The sequence below is a fragment of the Lethenteron reissneri genome, chromosome 39 (assembly GCF_015708825.2).
Source record: "Lethenteron reissneri isolate LAM-NWPU_2019-01 chromosome 39, ASM1570882v1, whole genome shotgun sequence".
Classification (NCBI taxonomy): domain Eukaryota; kingdom Metazoa; phylum Chordata; class Hyperoartia; order Petromyzontiformes; family Petromyzontidae; genus Lethenteron; species Lethenteron reissneri.
Window position 1 is genome coordinate 3,112,458 of NC_083817.1, and position 19,576 is coordinate 3,132,033.

General features: G+C 50.4%; 2 protein-coding genes across 9 annotated transcripts in view; one reads left to right on the forward strand and one right to left on the reverse strand.

Annotated features, from left to right (window-relative positions):
• Positions 1 to 72: 72 nt before the first annotated feature.
• On the forward strand, positions 73 to 18,321 carry LOC133351834 (uncharacterized). 7 transcript variants are annotated; one of them, XM_061567388.1, is made up of 8 exons: positions 73 to 286; positions 1,133 to 1,555; positions 2,910 to 3,023; positions 7,311 to 7,513; positions 11,194 to 11,514; positions 11,890 to 12,116; positions 14,584 to 15,770; positions 15,898 to 18,321. In XM_061567388.1, exons 2-7 carry the CDS (start codon positions 1,211 to 1,213, stop codon positions 14,706 to 14,708), a joined length of 1,335 nt encoding a protein of 444 aa, XP_061423372.1. In that variant the 5' UTR covers positions 73 to 286; positions 1,133 to 1,210; the 3' UTR covers positions 14,709 to 15,770; positions 15,898 to 18,321. The 7 variants fall into 7 exon arrangements, with proteins under 7 accessions (XP_061423372.1, XP_061423368.1, XP_061423370.1 ...); XM_061567384.1 differs by having other exon boundaries at positions 73 to 308; positions 11,890 to 15,770; XM_061567386.1 differs by having other exon boundaries at positions 73 to 303; positions 11,890 to 15,770.
• The window catches only part of LOC133351833 (uncharacterized), a 34,078-nt gene continuing 32,775 nt past the window's right edge, over positions 18,274 to 19,576 (reverse strand). For both annotated transcript variants that reach the window (XM_061567381.1, XM_061567380.1), the window contains exon 25: positions 18,274 to 18,844. In XM_061567381.1, coding sequence (XP_061423365.1) covers positions 18,510 to 18,844 — 335 coding nt within the window. In that variant the 3' untranslated portion in view covers positions 18,274 to 18,509. The remainder of the gene's footprint in view (positions 18,845 to 19,576) is intronic.

The following is a 19,576-nucleotide window of genomic DNA, read 5'->3' on the forward strand; positions in this document are numbered from 1 at the left end:
ACGACAGCCGTACGACTCCCAGTGGCTTTGGGTCATCGACCTTTACGGCAGCGAATGTCGCAAAATGTTGACGCCGTCCCGAAGCAAACCCCGCGGGGGCTGTCCTCAGCTGATTGTCATTTAATATTTTGTTGTTTTAGAATAATTATTATTATCGATTATCCACAGAAGAATTTTAAACACACACACACACGACGCTCGTAGGTTTCAATTGGTTAACGTGGACGTCGGCTTTGCTATTCACGGCGGGGTTGTGACCGCGGGCTCGGCACGAACCTCGTCTGCTGTGAGTGGGGGCCCCGGGTGAGGTGAGGGGCAGTGTCAGGGGATTGGGGGGCAGTGTTCGGGGATTAGGGGGCAGTGTCAGGGATTAGGGGGCAGGGTAAGGGCAGGGATTAGGGGGCAGGGGTAAGGGCAGTGTCAGGGATTAGGGGCAGGGGTAAGGTCAGTGTCAGGGGATTAGAGGGCAGTGTTAGGGGGCAGGGGTAGGGGCTGTGTCAGGGATCAGGGGGCAGGGGTAAGGGCAGTGTCAGGGGAGTAGGGGGCAGGAGTAAGGGCAGGGGATTAGGGGGCAGGGGTAAGGGCAGGGGATTAGGGGGCAGAGGTAAGGGCAGTGTCAGGGATTAGGGGGCAGGGGTAAGGGCAGTGTCAGGGGAGTAGGGGGCAGGAGTAAGGGCAGGGGATTAGGGGGCAGTGGTAAGCGCAGTGTCAGGGATTAGGGGGCAGGGGTAGGGTTTGAAGCAGTTAGCGAGTATGGGGCAGGGGTAGAGTTGGGACAGGGGTCAGAATTAATAGTAAGTAGTAAGGTCAGTGTTATGGTCAGAGGGGTAGGAAGGGTTAGAGATGAGAGAGGGACAGGAGTAGAGTTGGGATAGAGATACGGTCAGGTATTGGAGACGGGTAGGTGTAGTGTTAGGGGCAGTTTCAGGGGTTTGTTAGGGATTCATGGAAGGGATAGGGTTATGGATTGGAATAGGTTTAGGGGTTTGATTAGAGTCGGTGGTTGGGTCAGAGGCTAGGAACGGGGGTAGGATTCGGGTCAGCGGTAGTATAAAGGGTAAGGTTAAGCGTAATAACTGGGGTCGATTTAAGGTTGTGCTGGGGTCAGAGTCTCCTTTATTTAACCCCGCAGGTTGATCCCTCTGGGATGTGAGGTGATGACCGCGACCCCGAGCCGGGGGAGCCGAGGCCTTGAGAGAAGAAGCGTGGGATGTCACTGCTGGCTGGCCGCAGGTCCGTCCCGACCACAGAGGAGAAAACAACGGGCGAAACGACAGCAGACGATGCAACGGTACGAGGTGGAAACAAGGAAGGAGGGTTCGGAAGCGATGACAGAGAGAGAATCGGAGCGGATGAAGAGAAAGGAGAGGGAAGGCGAGAAGAACCACGGCAAGGAGAGAGAAGACGAGGAGGACCATGTGGTGAAGATGACGGTGGAGGAGGACGAGACTGCCAGGGACTGGGCGAGCGCTTCCTGTGCCGTCACTTCGCCCGCGGCGAGGGCTGCGTGATGGGAGACGCGGGGCCAGAGAGCGAAGATCAGGTCCTCGCCAGGGTCAGGGGTCAAACACTGGCACGAGTCTGTGTGATAAATGTCCGTGATGAATCATTGCTTCTATCACCAAGTAGCCCCGTGTTCAAAGGCTACGATCAACTCTGCTGGTGGTCTTGAGCCAGTGGTAGAAATTCAACATTCCCATAGCGGAGGCTAGAATATCCATGTAAGGACCAATGTTGAGGTTCAATATTGTGGTACTTGATTGAACTCGGAGGCATGATGGACTGAGCTGTCCCCTGCTTGGCTCAGACGGAACCCATTACAATGTGTTATTCATAAATGAAAATGTCACGTAAATTTGGCTGTTACTGGCGCCAACGTGAGATCATGGTCAGCATTCCGTTATGAATATCATCGTTGACCGTTTACGACTGGAATCCTGTGCAGAAAAGTGTAATTTTCCAATAGAGTATTTGCGAGATCCAAAGGGCTGAACGGATGAAAGTTGCGAGGCTGTCAGATGTGGACTGTGTGGTGGATGGGGTAGCACGATCCACCCAAACTGTGCAATCGCCTCTGATGTTATACTGTTATCAGGGTCGTGTGTGGTCTCGGGAAGGACTTCTGCTATCTTGGAAATGTTCATGACATGACATTCTCATGAATGAAAGTCATATTTTTCCCAGTTAAAAATAAATTATTGACAAAAAAGAGGTATTACTCTTTTTGGCTGTCAGAATTGACGTAATGTATAAACGAGGCCATAATGCCACCATTTATCAAGTATGGGTCTGCCATTGAGATTTTTTTTACAGAAATTGGATAGTGAAATAAGCGCTCATGCAGTATTTATTCCAGATTTTACCATTAGATGGCAAACATGGCAACTATGATGGTGCTCTTGCACACCTGCACATCAGAAGTTGTTACTAAGTCCATTGAATTTCACTTTGTTTACTTTGCCCACTGCCGTGTGAAACAATTCAGATTTTTCTTTTTAATTGGCCGCCACAACTAAATTTGGCTCGGGTCCCAAGGACATTGTAACTGGTAGGATTAATCTAAAGGAAAGGCCCATTGTTAGGGGATAGGGCTTGGATTAGGGTTAAAGATAGGTCGAGGTTAGGAATATGGTTGGATTTAGGGTTGGGGTTGGAGTTAGGGTTAGAGTGGGGTGTTTTAGGGATAGGGTAAAGATGAGGATTATGTTAAGATTGAAATGATGTTTAGGTTGGGGCTATGGTTTTGATTTGAATTAGAGATATTGTTGGGTTTATGGTTGGGTTTAGGGATAGGTATTGGGTTGTGTTTAGGGATAGGGCTATGATTACTGATTGTTTGCAGAACTATTCTTCATGCCTTCAGTATTTCGCACGATAGCACTGCTCATTTTTTCACTCCCTTTGTGCAGGTGGTGATGTTCTTGGCAGGTGTGCTGGGCAGAATGGGCCACGGACCGCACCAACCCATGCAGACCGAGCTCCGGGAGATGGCATTCACCTCGACAAATTCTCAAGATGTGAAGGTACCACCTACAGCGGGCAGGGATAGCGGTCACATGGGTGTGGACATGGGCAAGTAAACAGTCTACTGCTGTGTTGCCACCAGCCTTCTGGTAGCTTGCGAAAATGGCAAACAGGATGTGAAAATCCAACACCTGGTCATGCGAGGGAGGGGCACTTTGCTCGGGGGTGCAGCACATCCTGCCAAATGCTTGCCTTACCACGACCAGTAGTAGGTATGGTAGGTGCACCAATTACAAATAAATTATCATGCACACGATACATACATTGAGCTGTGCATACATGAATCAATTACGTTGAATTAACATTTTATGCAGATGATATGCTAATATTATATATAGACAAATGGTGTGAGCCTAACTATACAAACAAAACAGAAAAGAAATGAGAAAATACAAATGAGAATGGTAAAAACCAGATAAAATTTAGTCCAGCCTTGCATTGAATCGTAATCCCAAATCATGAACAATCCTTCAAACCACAAAGGTTGGTGAATTCAAACTAGCCAATACCACTAACGCCAGCCCCTACCCTTGACCCTAGCGCTACCCCTGGCGCTTAACCGAGCCCGCTTTTTAATTCGTATTTGCTATTCACTTTCGGTGTGTACAGCACAGCAACATGAATCGCACAACAAAGGGGGTCCATTTGTTCTCTGCATACTTAACAGGAACGGTTGTGCGTGGGGAACAGTGGCTGTCGATAAGGCTTCACAAAACGTGAAAACGAGAATCGCGAAGGAAAAAATCCAACGAATTAAGAGGTTGTAAAGAATACATTAGACATTATTCCCAAGTTTTTTTTTTTTACTAAATACTGAATCAGTACATCGGGGAGAAAATGTACCCGCAGCAGAGTATTATTCAGGGCGATACAAACCGACGCCTTTTCCCGCCTTTGGAGAGGGGAACAATCCCCTCTTGTTTGGACTTGCTCCGCTTTTACAGAATAACCCCTTTTAGGGGAGCCACGGGGAGTGACCCCCCCCCCAGCCCCTGCCGCCCTCTGCCCCCTCCACCCGCCGCTTGCTGGGCTCCTGTCACTTCCAGGATGGCTGCTGCACCCTGGTGTTTTGTTAGCATCACTGACACTGGCGACGCCCGTCGGCGAAGTCGTGCTGGGCGTCGCTGGGGCCAGGGTCTGGCGCTGGCTCCCAAGTTGCGATCGCCAGCGAGGCCATGTGTTTGAATTTTTACAGGCCCGGCTTGCTGGTCGACAGTTTAAGTTATAGCAGCAAACAAACGCGATTGGCGCTTTGGTGATTGAGCGCGATTCAGAGTAATTCAATGGGGATAACATCATAAAACCGTGACAGCTGTGAGAATGCTCAGCGAGAGTTTCTTTTTACAACGCGAGTCTGCTCGTCTTATTACGTAGCAGCAGGGGTGTATATACCCGAGTGCAGGACGAGCGCGGCTACTGCTGCCGTGAGGTTGTGTTTTACCCATTCCCGTCACCGCTCGCGCTCCCAGCGCCCCTGATTGAATCCCACACGACGCGAGGTGCAAGCGCTGCCAGTGTGAGATACCCGCCTTCCAGAAATTACAGCCTCGGCCTGGTATACAATTTACTTAGAACAGAAAACACATCCCCGCAGCAGTGAGGACCCGCATGGAGGTGAAATTTAGCTGCCCTACCATTAAAATATAATCGTGGCACATTAAAGAAACAATGTGGGTCTTTTGCCAATTCAGTGATTTTTTTTTACTGCGACTGCCGGCGCTTTACCGCAGGTATGGATAAGAGTTTACCGTTATTGCACGCGCTCGTTTGTGCGCAATCTGACCTGTGGCATGGTTGGGCAGAGTGCTGGATTTATTATCGGAAGGGTTGTGAGATTGAATTTCAGTTCATGGTCAAGTCGGCACTTCATCTCTTCTGGATCGAAAAGTTGATTTGCTGCTTCGTGAAGAGTAAACGGTCATCATCCGATGGAGAGACAGGGCATTTGCCGTGAAAATGTGGAATTTCCAATGCTGACTTAGAGCCACCGATGGAGATGAACACTGCCCCAACACTTGTTTGGGCTGGGAGAAACTTGATCTGAGGATATAGAAGTTTTCCTCTTTTTTCGGAATTTTAACAACTAAAGTACACATTCTGCTGTCTTTTTTAGTAGTGTTCTTCTGATATATATATGACATTATTTAGAGAACTTGCTGTATTTGCTATTTATCTTCCAATCCAAATTTACAACCTTAACCCATGCAGAGTTTGGCACAGATGTGGCTATCCACCTGCCCATGGTCTCTGTCTTGCTGGTACCAGTGGTGCATCGCTGCTTACTTGTGCGTAAGCCAGAAGAATATTTGCATCGTAAAGCTGTAGTTTCATTTTATTGCTAATTGGGAATTTGCAGCGGGGGAAACCTTACGGAGTGTAATCCCAGCGATGAAGTAGATTTAGGAAGTATACTTTTAATTGGTTTCAGACTACCGCGAGAGGCTGTAACCTCCTCAAGAGTGGCAACTTCAGTGCGAGCTGTTCTCGACCAACGCACATATGACAACAATCAGCTGATTTATGCACGTGGCCTAAATGCATGGTTAGCTCTTAATTATACGTGCAGCCCTCAGAGCCACGAGTGGAAAAATGCTGGAATGCGCCCGGCTAGAGGGGTTTTATTTTCTCTGCCGACCCGCTTTTGGCAATTCGCTAAAACGCAGCCTATCGCTTTGGAGGTGGCTGGGTAGCTCGGGGGGGATAATACCGTGTCGGAGCACTGAGCCGACACCGCCTGAGAGCCTGGGTTCAATTCCGGATTCCATCCACCCGTGATTAAACCGGCTTTCCAAGTTGATGGTCTCAGCTCGGTCACCAATGACTGCACAACAAAAATACGATCATTAAATGTGGTTTTTAATTTAGTTTTCCATATTCCAGCTATGAAAACTGAATATATCTGTTTGATGCCCATGCGATGAATGCCCTATGTGTTGCATTAAAAACGTGCCAGCTGGTTGTGTGTGAGAGGCCTTTTTCAAGGGACTTAAAAAGTAGATGATGTTATCTTCTTGGGCCAAATGAGAGTTCCAAATGGAAATATCTTGTGTCTGACACAAATAGGACAATTAGAATATTATTTAGAGAAGAAAAAAACACACAAAATACACCTAGTGAGCACCTTTTCCTTAAAGGTTCGATTGAACCTCGACAATTTGAGGTGTGATCCTCTTTAAGTGCAGCTTGTTTGTAGTAAATCTCATTTAAATGACGTCGAGGAAACACATTTTGACTCGAATTCTTTCATAATCTTTCTCACTTTAAGTGATGCTTTGTTTAAATTACACCTTCAATGACTCGTACGTCCACCACAGATCACAAGCAACCACTTTGGTGACTTCCCGAGTCGAGTCCGCTTGTAGCGACGTGTGTGGCTTACAAGAGGTTACAGTTACCGGGGGCGATCTCAGTCGCGTGGCGCGAGAAATCGTCACGGGAGCCAGCGAGGAAGAAGCAGGGGGTCATCTCGTGCACACGCGGCCACGTAGTCTGGTACTGAACTCGCACTCAGCGGCCCGGCGAGGATCGTATTACCCAAATGTAGACTTGCCAGTGGGGCTCGACGGCGCCAGCGTGCGCACGCTGGCGCCCTTCCGAGCAGGTCCGAGGTGTCGCTGTTGGCCGTGTCGGATGGTTCCCGTGCAGCCTACTGAAATTCCGCAAACAGCTATTCCAGGCACGCGGCATTTTGTGACAGAGCCGGCGTGTGCTTTGTGGGGGGGCTGGTTAAGGACGGCCTACTGGTGTTTGTTCGATTTCACATCTTTGTGCCAGACGTTGTCCCCTGGAGGTCTGTTTTTCGGCACATGTAGCCTAAACAGTCTGGTGCAGGCTGAGGTATGAAGCAATGGAAACTGTAAATGTCTGAGAGACAGGGTAAACATCACGTGAAGTGATGCTTTGTTTAAGGCCGATCGCACGAACTCTCCTGCGCTGCGTGGGTCACATTCAAAAATATACAAGACATTCTTTTCCAAGGCCGGTACGCGTGTGGCGGGGCTGAATGTGCAAGCGGGGCCTTCGTTCCCGCTAAACTCCCCGCGCAGTTCTAAACACAGATCGAGAATTCTCATCCATCTTTATGACAAGACTTTCATATGTCCTCCCGTTCGGTCAACGTAAAACTCCATAACAGAACAAAATAAAACGAACCTCTTTAACGCGCACTCATTAACGCCCGCATTTCCACGGCACTAGTCGCCCGCAACCCAGACACTCTCGCCACCCCCTGCGCACGCCCGCTGCTCTCTAAATCTCGCCGCCCTATTGCCGTCCGTCGCTTGCAGCCCGCGCTGGTGCTATGCTCCCCGCCGCGGCTTCTCGCCTGGGCCGAAGCGCTGGAGAGGCGCGGCGCCGGCTGCCGGGCGGTGGTCGTGGATGGTGCCGAGAGCGCTGGGGCCCTGGCCGGACTGCTTCACGGCGGCCGCCACCACGAGGTCGCTGTCGCTACGTACGCGACGGCACGACTTCACCTGCATGAGATGAACAGGTGCTGTGCGCGTTAGGGCTCGGGGGCGTGTGCCACCAGGTGCAAGGTGGTACCAGGCGCAGGTGGTACCAGGTGCAGGCATTCACTCTCCAATAATCTCTGCCTCATACTATACGTGTCCTCTCTTCGTTTGTTACGTGACTTCAAAATTGGTGAACGTGAAAATACGAGGACATGTGCCCTTACCGTGTGCTTTTTAATTGGTGAATAGGACTTAAGCCTGGGCCCGATCATTTTTATATTTTTTCCATTTCTGTGCATGGGCCTGTGCAAGCACAGACCCCTGTGTATAAACGTAATAGACTCGGGAGCCTCGATTTGAACTCTTACTGCGCTGGGGAGGAAATTCGGCAATAAAAAGGGGGGTCAGTGGCTTCTCGGACCCTAATGGGAGACTTAAACCGGTGGCCAAGAATGGCAGGCCACATTTTGAAATAGTCAGGGCTTTGTGCCTCATTGCTCCAATTGTCATTAAAGAGTGAAGGGAGACAGAAAGGGCTCTCTCTCTCTCTCTCTCTGCCTGCCAGTGTTGCATGACTGCTCGGCAAGGTCGTAAATGTTTTGCCAGGTGTGTGCAAAGCTGTTTGGCTTTCTGTTTGAGCTAGGAATTTTTATATATATATTTATGTATATCTATACATATACACACACACATGCACAGTACACGAACCGCACGTGTGTGTGTGTGTGCATATATATATTTTTTACAATGGGTGCATTCACCACTCTTTTACGCATCTGCACAGACCAGTGGAGGACTGCGTTTACACGCGGCGCACGTGTGTGCCAGAAAGCCACGACAAGAACCGTGGCCTCGGCCGCAGCCAGCGCGCTAGCTTCGGAGTCCCCTGGCCGGTGGCGCCTTAGCGCTTGTTTCGCATTGCCGATGCCACTGTCGGTTTCACTCCACTCGGTGGTGCCGACGTAGAAACGTCCGCAAGGGTTTTCTTGCAGAAGGAAGTTGAAGCCCGAAAACACACACAGTCTCGTAGATGGGATAGACACCTGTGTTCTATATCCTGGGCCACGTGACCCAAGTTTGACACTTCATCAATAAGAAAAAAATACTTTACAATTACGGTAATGCACGCCCGCCAAAGCGCGTTCTAGTAATGTGCAATAATAACGTGCTTGATTGTAGGAAAAATGTAACGACAGTTATTATCGTTAATATCATTTACGGTACTTTGTCAAACGAGTGCTGGCTGAAAGCCTTCCCCACTTTACGCTTTTTAAGCTGAGTGTTGATTCAGCAGCTGAGACACCTCTGTAGCGGTTCAAAGTGCATCAGATGGCAAACTAAAACATGGCTAGGATTCCTCTTCCTTATTGAGGGCTGAACAGGACTTTCAACTGCGCACACTCTCGTGTTGTACCTACTGTAATCACCCAGGAATGTCTGTCCTTAATGCTCGTGACAGTCACTCCACATCGACCAGTCCCCCTCATTCATATTCATGAGCAGGTGACGTCCTCCAAATGGACCCCCCCCCACCCCTCATTAATAATCATGAGCGGGTGACGTCACTCAATATGGAGTACTCCCCCCCCCCCTCTCACTAATAATCATGCACAAGTGGCGTCACTCCACATTGAACAGCTCCCCTCATTAATAATCATGAGCAGGTGACGTCCTCCAAATGGACACTCCCCCCATTCATAATAATTAGCGGCTGACGTCACTCCACATGGGGGTAGAGGCGCCTCCTTCCCCCCTCCTCGGTGTCAACTTACAACCCTCACTACAAAGGCAGAACCCTCACGTCACGCGATCTCTGTAACGCTGTTGAGACATCAAAGTAAAAAGGACGTCACGATGAATAAGGGATTATAACCTTTAAATGAAATAGGTCTGTGTCACCGCGCCCTTACAAATTGCACACGCATTGATGCAATTAATATCACGTCGCGGTCTGCTTTTCGCTTGCAAGTTTCAGATTTACTGCAATACACCCGTCCTTGGCGGGCAAAAGGCTAGTCCAATAATAACGTGAAAAATAACGAGGGCTCACCTTCAATTATCGCGCTATATTTAGAAACATATTGTCACCAGGTGGAAAATATTTCCCCTCTTCGTACCCGATTCGTGAAGCTGATTGCTTGCAGTGACGCGCGAATATCGTTTTGCACGCCATTTCAAAGCGGTGGGCCATGTGTGGCTACGCGCCACTCGAAGTGAAGCCGCGGGCTGTAGGTTGCCACCCCTGGGCTAAAAGGGACAGACATTATCGGGAGGCTTGAGAGGCGGCGGGAGCGGTGCTCTTTGGATGATACCGACACGTATCTCTCAGCTCAAGGGTGGGTTGACCGTGCTCCTTGTTCTTCATGTGCAGCTTAGCCTAACAAAGCCTCGGCTGCCCCTCGCCCATCAATTCTGAGAGAAGCAAAAACAACCTCTTTTTTTTTGTGCGTGCTTACATTTTTTTGCAAACGGCAGTTTGTGTTTATAGTCTTAGCGTGTTCCCTTTTGGATTCGTTTTATTTTTGTTTAATTGTGCCAGTCATTTTCATCCGTCCGCTTGTCATTTGCCATATGTTAGGCTATGCGTGAGAGACTGTGTGCGTGTGGTTGTGTGTTTATATACCGTGTGTGTGTGTGTGTATGCTGTGGGGTGAGTGGTGGTGCAGTGGTTATCGCACTGCTCTATAAACCCGGCAGTCCCAGCTTCGGCTAACATCAACGGCAAGGGATTTTTGGACCAGCCCCTGGGACCACCCTAGGTCGACTAAGCATGAAATGAGCAATGCACCTGGTGCGGTGTGTAAATATCAGCATGGAGGAGACAAAGGCAGTCAGGTGTGGCTTTAGGCAATTTACCCAATTGTACATCTTTCCAACCCGAATAGGTGTTCACAGCTCTTTTGTCATCAATGTATTTGGGTATATGGGGAATCTTTGTCTCTTGTGTGTTTCTATTGGAAGTAGAGAGTGGTTGTAGTGGTTCACATATTGCACAACAATTATGGTTTCCTGGGTTTGTTTCCCGTTGCAATATACATCAATACTAGTGGCAAATTATTTCTGGATTTGGTCTCGGTCTCCTCTAAGACAGCTGAGCATAAAATGAAAGTCTGGAATAATGTGTCATTATTAGTACCAATGTATATAATGCAGCTCTGCTTGGTGCTTGCAGCTCGGGGTATAAAATTGTATTGTGTCGTTGATTAATATCAATTCGGAAGCTAAACGATACGAGCATTGAATCGCATATTTAAGAATCATTGTTTTTCCATTCGTATGTGATGCGCTCTCGTGGCCCCTGCAGCTGCAAAAGGTCACTAAATTCATGATAATATTCAAAATACACAAATTTCTTGAATTGAATTGTGCTCCTGAATTCGTGACAACTCATCGACTCGCCGGAGTTGCGGTTCACAGTTATCCTCCCTTTTGCAGTGTTCTTCACTCATTTTCAGAGCGGGGCCACTTTCGCCGATAAGATAACATCAGTGTGAGGTTAGCCACACATTTCAAACCATTGGGTTTGACAGCACCATGGAGTGTTTTCACATTTGCGTATTGTCGGAGGCCGCACGTCAGGGTTCGCACTAATGGCCACCAGAGGCTGCCCGTGGCCCGCAGGGGCTTGCAATGAAAAACAATGAAGAACATTGCAAGGCCCACGTGTGCTGCCCCAGCCTTAGTAGGCGCTCGGTAACGGCTGTTGGTGCTCGTGCAGTGTGCAGTGGTCGATGGTGATTGTGGAGGAACCTCAGCAGCCGGGGGACCAGGATGGGGAAGCCGAGCCGTGGCCCCCAAAGGGACAGGAGCAGCACTGCGACTCAGGGCCCCTTGCCCCACGTGAGGGCCCCTGGCCAGCGCAGTCCGGGCATCACGCCGTCCCCCCGTGCCCCGTCGGTGCCAGCGCCACCTCCAACTTCCACAACCCCTGGATACGGGACTGGCGCACGCTGCGTGCTATACGGTGCCCCGTCCGCATCGGACTAGCGGCCACCACCCTGAGGAGCAGTCTAGTGGATCTGTGGAGCATCGTGGACTGGTAATGGCCTGGGTGGCACGTGGCTGCCCGCACAAAGTGTTGATCGCTGGTGGTGGCACTTATCGTTGCGAGGCGACCGTCTTCCCAGCAGAGCATGTGAAAGGAATCCATCTCGGCTTTTTTCAAAGCCTTCGGGCCAGGTGTGGCTAATAAAGTTAAAGGGAAAAATGTGACAATAAACCAGTGCGATTCACATAATCTGTATTAACCACACCTGGATTGATAACGTTGGAAAATTTTAAGTGGATTCCTTTGTTCCTAAATCCTTTAAGACGTGGTTTGGAGAGGCCACCGGCAAAGCTGCAATTACAACGGTGATATTTATTCGTTTAGCGTGGCGTTGGCGCAGCTGTAGCGGTTGGCGTTGCCTTTCAGGGCGGTGCCCGGTAGCCTGGGCAGCATTGGAGAGTTCCGCGAGGAGTTCGCGTCGCCCATCGAGACGGCACGCCGGCATTCGGCCACCGGGCGCGAGCGACGCCGTGCCCAAGTGGCCACTGCGGGCTCTTGCTCGCCGTCTGTTCCCACACCTCCTCCTCCCCTACTGCCGCCGCCGGTGGACTTCCACCGAAGCCACCACCGCCACGCGGCACCACAGCAGCCAGGTGACCCGATTCCCACGCGTTTCATGGGAAATCTACACCTGCCATCCTCTTTGCTCACAAACTCTGGCTTCGTAAGTGATGGTTTGTGCTACGCACGTAGTCTGGGGTGCGGTCAATCACAGGCACAGCCTCCAAGGCTGGGAACACGGCTCCAGAGTCATGTGGCACAGTTGAAAGAAAAACAAATTGCGTCAACGAATCTAATGTAAGATGCATCAAACGCGATATCCATCAAGTGAGAACAGAAAACTGACTTCCACATAAGAGTAGTTCTTCCGAGTAGGTGAGCAGACGAGTCTCAAGCTACGAGGCTAGGTTCTTGCTGAAGTCTGCGCCCTCCAGGCCAGCTAGTGGAGGCAGTGTTTCCCGGCGCGTGTTTCTGTCTCGGTAATCCCGGTGCATCTCCTGTCCGCTCCGAGTAGTGGGATTCCCTGCCCCCGCTACCAGTGTTAGCCATGAGTGGCGGCAGCACAAAGGCATCTCGCTCGCGGCGCTCTCGCACACGAATTTAAATCGGCGTGGTTCTCGGTGATTAATACAGAGCGGTCATTTCCGAGTGCAGTTAACCGTGGATTCTTCTCCACTTGGGGGGTAAATGGGCCACACGATGTGTAGGAGAAGCCAGCAAATTTACCCTTCCACAAAAACAACTTGAATTGCTTGTTTTAATCAGCGAGGGCTTTAACAACGAGAAGTTTGTTTTGGCTGCTCGTCGCATTTAGGTGCACAAAAAGCGCCGTGGCCCAAAAGAGCGGCGGCGAACGGGAGAGTTTGCGATGCTCACACCATAAACAAGGACGGTAACATAAACACAGTGCGGCCCCGCACGCACTGGGGCAGTCTCTCCCAGCTCGCTCGCACATGCACGTGTAGTGGGCACAGGCGGTGGTGGCTGTGCGTGTGCACGTGTGTGTGCGCGCGTGTGTTGTGTTGGGAAGAAAGGAGACCACCCAGGCATTCTCCCGCTGCCGAGCCACCCAGCCTGCCCCCACACTCTCCACCGACTCCCTCCCACCCTCCCCCCCCCCCACCCACCACATCCCCCACCAGCTCAGAGCCAGGTTTACCAAGTGCACTTCCTGAGCTAATAAATCCAGCAGCCGGTGGGACAGCCGGGAGCCATGGTGGGGCAAAAGGTGGGGCATCTGGTGGGGCAAACGGTTGGGAGATGGGAAGAAGATGCTGGGCACAGACCCACATCGTCGGGCCCAGGTGGCGCGTGGAGGGCGACTGGGGATGGGCGAGCTGAGGAGCGGCGCGGGCTGTGTGATTAAACGCCCGCTGTGCCGAGGCTGGGGATCCATGCTGGACTCCGTTTATTTCTCCCCTTCTCCCACAAGTGCTTTTAATCACAGTCGAGCAAAGGCTGCCTGCGCCATTAATTAGAAAACACAACAATGAAATGTCAGACTCATACTTTTCAACGAGCATATTTTTCTTTTTTTCTCTCTCTCTTCACTTTAACAGCATTTCCTTTTGTTGTCCTGGCTCGGAGCGACTTCACTTTGTGACGAAAAGTTTGGTTTTCTCTCTTTCCCCCCCATCACTCACTGCTGTCATTTAATCCAACGTTGCTCCTGGTAAAGGGCAGTCGGATTCACTGAGATTTTTTTTTTCTGCTCACGATGACGTCCTGGACAAGCGCGCGTGGCGGTCACGCTCCGTGTGACCGCTCAACGTGCCCTGGGGAGTTGCGCTGTTGTTAAAAGGACATTGCGGTCCCCCAGGGTGGTCGCGCCCAGCAGTGGAGCATTGACTCTATAACAGGAATCAAAAGTCAACGTGTCTTCCTGCTCAAACAAGTAAAGGGGCAGCACTGGCAGCCCTGAGCCAGTTTTGAAATGTTTTTCTTTGATGTAGCAGTGGCCAGTATTTCTAAGGGTCTTTGCTCACAAGAGCAAAGACCCTGAGCCAGTGTTGAAAACGTCATGTTCTCATGGCAGTGACCAGTGTCGCTTCTCACAATGTGGTACTCATTTTATGATCTTAAGTCCACCGCTCACTCGACTCGGCTGTACGGTTCAATTATATTTATATCAGTGTGCTCTGGCCAGAAAAAAACTTTACCGAGTCTCAAGACACATTTTCAGGAGGGTCCTGTTTGGCATTCTTTCCCGGAGGGAACCAGAATTTCTCAAATTTGTGCACGCAATAAAAGAATGTGAAAGGCATGGCTGCTTGTGCAAGCCGTATCGTTACGGTATTTTTATTTGGCCGAAACCTGTTTTTTACACGCACACAACAGGTGCCAATTTTCCCGGTTTGTAAAGTTCACATTACAGCTTTCAGGGTGCAGCATTGGCCCTGCGCCAGGTGTGGTCTAATTCTAACCCACGTGCGTGCCCCAATTTACATCTGCTCATTTTTTAGTTTCCATTGTAAAATGTAAAGCATGTGGTTGCATTGTTTCCTCGGGCGACAGCCTTACTCGTGGCCACAATTGCTCGTGTTTTATTCTGCGGAACAGGACGAAGAACGAGCTGGGGACGCTGGGGAGACGGTGGCGTGCGGCAGGGCTATCGGCGGGGAGCAGTGGGCGCGACGGGCGCCGGTGGTGGCGGTGCTCGCGGCAGTGGCAGACCCTTGCTGTGACAGCACCAGCAGTGACAAAGGGGTCACCCACTCAATCGTAACCGCGCAGGTTCATCTCTCAGATCGACTGCAGCAGCCCAGCCTGCCGGGCTCGGGCCGATTCACATCCTTCCTTGAAGAGTTTGCCGAGTTTTTCGAAATGAGTGGCGAAATCGCGGGAAGTGCATCCTCCGATAATTCGTGTAGCGATTCCGACAAGGAAACGGGTGCCCGCCAGAGTGACCCGGACGAGCCACGTGGAGTTGGTTGGCCGCAACGTTTGAGCCGGCGTGTTGACGGAATCTGCGTTACTTCCACCTCGAAGCTCACAGAGAATCTAGTCCCCGAGAGTCCGGTTTCATGTGTCGCTGAAACGAAAAGCAGCCATGAAGGTGGCAGCAGCAGTTTAGAACAGCAGAGCAAAGAGCGGGACATTATTTCTGCTGTACCAGACACGGGCGATACATCCAGTAACAGTGAGAGGGAGCGTGCGTCACCGGCAAAGGAAAATTGCGCATTTCAACGTAACCCTGCGCACAATGCCGCAGCGCTAAAACAGAGTGTCGACAGACCAAGATGTCAACGCAAAACTTCAGAAGGAAGTCCATCCAAACTGAAGATCGCGAGGCACAGGCAGCGGAGCTCTGTGGCTGGGGAGGTCAGCGAGGAGTCGGACAACATCGGCATCTCCTCGTCAGACGAGCTTGTTATGCCGGCAGCTGCGAGGAGGACTGGAGGAGTTTCCGTTCAAGCCGGGGCATGGGTTGCACCCAGACAAGCAAAGAGGATCGTGTTTGAAGGGGAAACCCCGGAGATCAAAGCCTTCAGTTTGTCATCTGATGAAGGTGGCGTCACCACGGCGGTTCGGGCGGATGTCCGAAGTGACAACCCACTCGGCACAGACGCCACCCCGGACGACGTGCGGCAACGCACTGAGCCCCTACTTCCGCACAGCGACCGCCGGACACAGCAGGAGGCGGTGGCTGCCGCAGGGGGAGCCCCCATTGCGGACTCTGAGTCAAGAACCCTCAAATGGAAGGGCGTTCCTGTGACGATCGGACAAACACCAGACACCATGCGTAGGTGAGACTCCAGCTACATTCACAATACATTATGACAAAGAATGCCACTATGCAAACTTGTCCATTTCAGCATCGTTATGGATGGATGTAAGAGGCTTGCTGTGCTTTATTGATTTTCCTTGTTGCAGGGAGCATTTCGAGGCAATGGCCAGACACCGTGGCCTGGATTCCGTGCAGGATCTGGCCACGCTGATTCTGCACAGCGACAGGGAGGGACGTGTGAAAATCATGCAGGACTTCTACACCTCTCGCCACCCCGAGCTGTGCGACGTCCTCACCGAGCTGTACGCCACAGGCGTGGATCCTCGTGGCGAGAAGCCTCCGAGAGGCAAACCCCCTCGAGCACGCAAACCAAGGCACGGCGCTCCGCTGACCTACGACAGCAGCTCGGACTCGGACGATGTGCAAGAAACAAGTTGCCGAACTCGTCACAGGGTGGCAGTTGCCCGGGGTTTTGAGGACGAGGTCCAAGCAACCCGAAAAGCGTACACATGTGTTCTTGGTGATAACAAGCCCAAATTTGTTCCGAGTTCTGTGACAACAAAGGAGGCCCCTGAGCAGGAACGAGGTCTGATTTGCTCATCAGCTGACCTGACCGGGTCAAAACAACAGCTTCGCAACAGCCGTGTTTTCTGCAGCAGCGGCAGGCAAGGTTTGACTTCGTTATCGAGTGACGCTACTGTTGAGACAGGAGCAGCAGCAGCCAGAAGTTCCACGGACGACCTCTCCGAATTACTCGGGGACACGTCAATCCTGGCTGATTTTTTCGGGCACAGGCGGGGCAAGGGGGACGCCAGAGGTAGGGGTTGTGGGAGAAGCAGAGGGCGGCCCGGCGGGGGTGAGGGGAAGCGGGCATCCACAGCTGCACTGGAGCCGGGCCCAGTAGTGAAGGTGCGTGCAAAGCGGAGGGACTTCCTGGATGAGATCCTGAGTGGCGATGGTGGCGCTGACAGTGTGGAGCAGTTGATGGACCCATCCAGGGTGGAAGCCATGACACGACCCGGCCTCCTCCACCGAAACAAGGCCACCGCCGGGGGGCGGGGGGAGTGCTATGACCCCTGGGACACGGCGCTGTGGAAGAAGAATGAGAGTTTCTTCCTGAAGCGTGGAGATTCCTGAAAGCTACACGTGTCGATTTTCATGATGGCCACAGAGAAAAAAAAACCTGCAGTTGTGACTTTACTTAGCAACAGGGAGCCGAGGTTTAGGTCGCGGCTTAAGCACGGCATTGAGGTTTGTGGCTCAGGTCCAGCAAATATGAAATGAGTGCTTTTGTAATGAACTTGCCTGTGGCTTATGGTGAGTAATAATATATAATGGGATTTAAAGTGTAATAATTAAGCAGGCATGTTAAACATTCTTTGCCACCCAGCAGCATGCATTTTTCGAATAGCTAATGAAATGCACATCGCTCGGTGAAGTTGCTGTGCGTTTAACTCGTACGCTCCATGACCAATGTTATGATTCAGAATTTTTTTGGGGGGTTGGATCGCATGAGTCCATTTCTAATGTGTGTTGTGCACCCTCCTCGACCCGACAGCCAAGTAAATACAATTGTCAAGTGAACAAACACACCGTTATTTAATACTTCAGCTCACCGGTATGTTCAGGTGCAATCCAAATTGTTGAAGGTTGTTTGCTCACCAACATACCGCTGTGCTGGAGCAATAAAATGTGGCCCGTTTGTTCACGTGACCGCCTTATTTGGCGGGTAGAGGCGAGCCTACATTTCACATTGGCATTTTACTCGCACGACGATCTGGCCCAAGAATCAACGATGGATTGCGCATTTATCACTTCGTTTGCCAAGGCAGGTGGTTGATGCCAGGAAAAATCCAAGCTTAGTTTGGGCCTAAATCCCAGCATGCTGTAGCCCAGGTACCGTGGGTGCTGGTGGTGCAAAAGCACCGGAACGCGCCTCCAAGCTTGCACACAAGATATACACCACGTGACTTCAGTAGTATTCTTAATTTTAATTGCCCTCTTAGAATAAAAAATTTAAATGTAAAATAAATAATCTTGAAAAAGAACAACAGTCTAGCTTAATTACTGCATTGAACACCATACATGCTACGTTTTAAAATGTTTCTAGAAATAATGTGGTGTACACCTAAATGACGTTTTAGAGGTAATAATTTTTATGTAACCAGTCAATAAGTAGTATTTAAAAAAACTTTTTTAAAAACACGCTTTTATGAAATGTACTAGTAATGGAAGAACTCCACGACTCCGGGATGTGGCCCCGAAGCTTGCCATAACGTAAGGGACCGTGGCTAATTACAGCCAACGTAAGTTGACCGTGGACAATTAGACCCAAGCCGAAACATAAAATATAAAAAAGAATGTTTAAAAATATCTATTTTTCATGATAGAATATAGTATTGTGATCAGTATGACAAGAAGTATACCAAGTTTGCAGTCGATACCACATCGGAAAGTGGGTTAAGATTGAGTTACAAGATTTGAGGATACAACAACGACAACAACAACAGAGTGAGTTCAATGAAAGCGTGTAAAAAAAATCACTTTTTAAATAAAACTATTTTAATTAATTTATGTACCGTGCTCATTATTTCGTGTGTCTGAGCAGCATTCCTCATCTGTTAATCAAGATTTATTTAAACAATTTCATGACAAACAATTACCTTATTTTTATCGATGTCATTACAACCCGCATCAAAGTGCTCAATTTCTCTCTTTGGAAAGAAAACAAAACGGATTGTTTGATTCTGTGGCACATTTATTCTTCCACTATCGAGTAAAATAATTCCACCTCCCGCATCGACCCCGGCGGGATGATCGGCCGAGTCGATCCTCGACCCGGATACGAACTCACGACTGTCCGACCGCGAATCGAGTCTCCCGCCTCTCCACCACGACGCACGGCAGCGGACGGAGCCCCGCTCTCCTGGACAGTCCGCGGGACGTGACCCGGCCTCCGTTCGGCGGCCGAGCGAAGTGATCGCAAGCCGCCCTCCAGCCACTGGTTGGCCATCTGCACGGACGCCGATCTCGCGCCGCGATCGGCACTCCGAGCCTCTGGCAGCAGTCGGCTCCAGACCGGCGCGTGAGCACCTGTGGTGACATGTAGCAGCAGCGGTTAATTTGGCCAGAGTTCACCACGCCGGTCAGTGTGGTTTGTGAAGGCTTGAATATTAAGCCGAGAGTAGAGCGGTGCTAGGAGTAAATGTTTTTTTTTTATTTTCTGTTGTGCTATAGAACGATAATATTGTACTCTGGCTTAGGGGCCGTCCATAAATGACATCACGCGATTTTGGACGATTTTTTACCACCCCCCCTCGTCACGCGGCGTCACAAAGTCAGACCCCCCCCCCTCAAATATGACGTCACAAAGCTCTGCCCCCCCCCCCCAAAACCATATTTCCATTTTGAAAATAAAAAAATGCTTCAAATCGCTTTAAACTATTGTCATTGTAGTGCGTATTCAATGTGGCGCTGCACTCTGATGTATATGAAGTAGAACGTGTTGTCTATATTTATTTAAAGTTGCACCTTTTGATGTGACGTCACATTTCTCAAACCCCCCCTCTCGTCACACATCGTCACAAATGTCTGACCCTCCCCTCCAGGTGCGTGACGTCATTTATGGACGGCCCCATAGTAGTACCGCGCAGCAATGAATTTTGCTGCCCCACAGCCTAGAACAACATGCATGGTGGTTACCCATCCAAGCACTATTCAGACTCCAACCTGCTTAGCCTCCGAAATCTGGCACATTCAGGGCAATTTGGCGAGAGCCGTGACGTCACCCGAGTTGTAATGTCACGACGCTCCCCGCATGCCGTT

Coding starts and splice junctions, on each gene's coding strand:
- LOC133351834 (XM_061567382.1), top strand. CDS start 14,509: ATGTGGTTGCATTGTTTCCTCGGGCGACAGCCTTACTCGTGGCCACAA. Junction 15,771..15,897: donor ACACCAGACACCATGCGTAG/GTGAGACTCCAG, acceptor TCCTTGTTGCAG/GGAGCATTTCGAGGCAATGG.